Here is a 4,215-nt window from a genome sequence, read left to right as displayed (position 1 = left end):
CAGGGAAACTCCGAGGGACATTTTGGTTTCAATCTTCATCAGCTCCCGCTTTTTTCTTTTTCTTTGGGGGCGTCACAAGGATCGTATTCACACAGCGATTCACCACAAAGACCTAGAAAATATATTATCCTCGGGGTCGCTCCATATCAGGACCCTCCATTGATCCGAGAGTATCGCAAGGCAGGACTAACTAACCTAGGGGACTACCAGCTACCCAAATAAGCATAACTTCGTCGTCGTGTACGCTAGGTTTCCCCGTCATTTAAAAAAACATTCAGGACTTGTACTGCTTGCCTGGCTGAAAGTTGAAACGCAGATTCAATCCATCGCCGATGCCTGCCCGTCTCCCGGTTACCGGTCCATTCCAAAATTAAAAATTTGCATTCGATTAGTCTTTTCAATAAATGAGATTTATATTTCACACACACTGCTGTGTAGACAATAGACCAAAAGTTTTGTCTCCCACCATTGATTGCCTGGGTCACATAATAGCTTAAGACACTGAAATTTGTGCCTGCACAACAACCCACCTTCAACTGCAACGGAAAGAAATATAGTAAATGCCTAAGAAATGAGCCATGATTTTTTAGGGTTTCGGAGCTAAATCCCTAGGGACTATGAAGAGGCTAGAATGAAAGAGAAAAAGATAATAATATAACCAAATAGGGAGGTACGGTTTTTTACTGTATTGCACACCTGCCTGTTCATTGCGTTAAATTGCAGTCTATTCAGCGCATCAGAAGGTTTTAGCATGATTAATTGATTTTCGAGAACTCTGCTAGCCTGTGAGAGGATTCACAACTAACCCTCCTTGGAACTTCAACATTTCGTTCGCCCCCAAATCTTTTAGTGCACGGCCTATAGCTATGCGCGTTGGGCTGAAATTTCAGCCTGCTGGAATGTGGTATGTCCACTTAGCATAAAGCGTTTCGGAGTTGAATTGTGCAACTATTAAGGAAGAAAATACGACCGCTGCCATGAAGACATTTTGTTATGAGGACAAAAGCAAATGCTCACAAGAATAGTATTCCTCCGGAGATATAAGAAAATAGCCTTCGCTAATTGCAGCAAAATATCACGCCTTGAAAATGCGGATAATCGGCCGTGCCGCATTCCACGAACAACACTTAGTCGGCAAGGTCACCGAAGCTCATGCATCAATCGTATTGTGCGATTTGAAAATTTTTCGTGAGAGATGCAGATAGCACACAAAACTTCCCTCGAATTCAGCAAAACTGGCCTTTCCTATTTCCTGAAAGAATGCTCACGACACATAGGGGCAGACAAAGCCCTCAAATAAAAAATGCCCAGCAACAAAACTGTTTGCCGCCAATTTTGCGACAAGGGAGAACTACTTTTTGCGGGCTTTAGCGTGTTAATACATGCTTTTTCGATGTGCACTTACTGAAAGAAACTAAATGGAAATTTTTCGTTACGTGCTACTGAATCAAGGAGTCGTATGAGCCTAGCAATAGTTATATACCGACCGATATGCTCTGCATGTTGTCATTTTCTGGAGTTTGCCGGGGTGTGCATATTGTCTTCCATCAAAGGCGTAGCGGAGCTTTTGGGTTTTCCGCAGAAATAAAGTCAAAGGGTTCAAGGTACTCGAAATCGATCTACAAAAACTTACCAGGTGTTGGTTGATCAGGGCGCTACATTGCGTCATTTGAGATTGTGACTTCAACAAGTGCTCATTGTTTTTCATATTTATAAATCTACCATTTATGTAATGTTGGTTGTTGAGATTTGCCGTTTAATGAGTTTGGTTCATATTTATTGGATAAATGTGAGCTAAAATCTAGCATGACGTGTAGCACAAGTAGAGGTTATTTGACCAACATTGTGAAAGACAATAGGCTAATATAACCATTTCGGGGCACCTCGCATAGCTGCACCCACCAAACTGGTAGGATAGACGTGGCATTGACATAAGGTGATCGGCCGCCGCTAATTAGTCAATGTGTCAGTGTCTGAACAAATGACGTAAACATTTAAACACGGTGAATAGGTGGCGTACTGTTCAATTTCGTAGATGTTGGTTTTCCATTTCGATGTTTACCGCGGTGTAATGCAAAAACGTTGAACTGGTACGTGAATCGGATCATTGAGCAATAGTAACAAGGCCTGCTGGGTGTTCTACTTGTCCTTTTACGCGTGACGACACACTGTATCGTCACAAATTGTAGCCAAAATGACGCAGAGCTTATTGTTTACACAATACAGAGATGCGACCAGGTTATTTTATTTTCAAGGTTCTATTGATCGTTTCCCGCATAGTAAACACCAGTAAGCGCTCTTGCGGACTAAAGGGTTATATAGCCACAGTTCTTCTAGAAGTTGGGACGGCTACGCAAATCTGAATAAATTGTCTGGCGGAAATAAAAACAAATATGGCAAAACTCACTCATTCTCAACTTACCATGTGGTGATCGGGAGACTGAGGGAATTCACTTGTTTGTCATACATTTCAGCGAAGTGTGTCGCATAATGTCCGTATCATCTTTCACTCCGCACTGTATCCGAGAAATCATGATATATTTCCGCGAAATGACGAACCGAATAAGTTCCTGCGGGTAGCTGCACGTTGTTCAGCGATACCATGCGCATGGTGTCCTGTGAGGAAAATCTACATTTTTTGGAATAAATAAGCTAAACTGGACAGGTAAAGTGAACTTGTTAACCATTAAGATCGATTTCTTCAATACAATGATATCAGTAAGCTTAAAATTGCTATATTTCGAGGTGACTATTGCCTGAAGCGAATAGGGGTCCTCTAGAATCACCGTGAAATCAGAACTGTTTTTCATAACAAAGGCGCAGAATGGTCTGTCATCAGAAAACACGCTGATTGCCAACACCACCGAGGGGTTTCAGATACCAAACATGCTATTTTGAAAACCGGGCCGATTAAACTTATGTGACATATGGCGTGCTTGAAAGATGCATTAGGCCTGGAACTGTCTTTTGTTTGCTCGGAACTCCATGGAAATTTTGTTTAACATCGGGTTAAGTTGCGCGATGTAATCGGGCCTTTAAACTGGTAGTTACAGCCTCAGGCTTTTTAACTTTGCTCGACAACCTGAGATGTCCAGAGTTACACGCAGTACTTTGGTTTGTCCTAAACGAGCAATACCAGTTGCGGCAGCAAACGCAGCAGTGTTCCCCGGGGGTATGGGTGGCATGGGTCACTCACTCAGTGCCATGGTATCAAAACTCGCCTTTATTTGCAGAAGAATAAAACGATGGGAGCAGTTTTTGAGTGTCTGTGCCGCTGTATGGGTGGCGTCACTCACTCAGTGCCATGGTATCAAAACTCGCCTTTATTTGCAGAAGAATAAAACGATGGGAGCAGTTTTTGAGTGTCTGTCTGTCTGGCTTCGGCTTGTTTCAGGTTGTGGAATATATCCGGGGAACTCCACATAATAATCTATGACGTCAACTTAACTATAGTTACAAAATGCTCCCTCACATGTAAGTTGTTAGAGACTTACGAAAAGTGTTAGGTTCAACCACTGACAGAGATCATTGGGCGTAGCCTACACTAATTTTGCAGAGGCTGCAAATGCCTCATGCAGGAGTCACCCCATCTTAAAACATGAAGCAAGACTGCGCACCGCGCAGTATCCTCCGACAAAGCGTGCCTGCATTTTTTGAACCGCAAAATAATGTAGGCCCATTCAACCCTCAAAATAAGTTGGCACCCCCTTCTCTGAAAAAGATGACATAGGAGAGACAGCCATTTTCTCACTCAATATGGTACCCCTCAAAACTATTGCGCTGTGCTTCCCTGCAGATCCCTCGTCCACCATAGTAATAAGCTCCAATGAAAAGTATTTGATGGCTCGTTTGTTCTTCCTTTCTGAGATCTGACACCCTGTGCTACATGGAAGCTCACCATACGCTCTACCTTTGGACGGACATTCGTTCACATGAACTAGAGATACAGGCACCTGCGCTTTTAAAAATAAGACATCAGGTTCAGTTTACTCACAACTGAACTCCTAACTCAGCCTGAAGTTTGAATGCCCCACTACCCATAGCTTCAATGGCGAAGCACATAGCTGGTCTGATCTACTCGCGTTTAAACATGCACACAAAACTGGTTTAAACCGTTTGTCGCCATTCTTTAACATCAAATGGTGAATGAAGTGTGAAGTGAAGATTCCTCACACTTCTCTGTACAATCCAAAACACTATGGTTACGCAAATTGA

General features: G+C 42.8%; 1 protein-coding gene across 1 annotated transcript in view; it reads right to left on the bottom strand.

Annotated features, from left to right (window-relative positions):
* Window positions 1-586: 586 nt before the first annotated feature.
* The window catches only part of T265_00527 (hypothetical protein), a gene marked incomplete at both ends in the record, with an annotated part of 9,338 nt that continues 5,709 nt past the window's right edge, over window positions 587-4,215 (bottom strand). Inside the window, one exon of the mRNA XM_009164331.1 lies at window positions 587-626. Coding sequence (XP_009162595.1) covers window positions 587-626 — 40 coding nt within the window. The remainder of the gene's footprint in view (window positions 627-4,215) is intronic.

Source organism: Opisthorchis viverrini (genome assembly GCF_000715545.1).
Source record: "Opisthorchis viverrini unplaced genomic scaffold opera_v5_5, whole genome shotgun sequence".
NCBI lineage: Eukaryota > Metazoa > Platyhelminthes > Trematoda > Opisthorchiida > Opisthorchiidae > Opisthorchis > Opisthorchis viverrini.
This window is presented reverse-complemented; position numbering and strand designations above follow the sequence as displayed.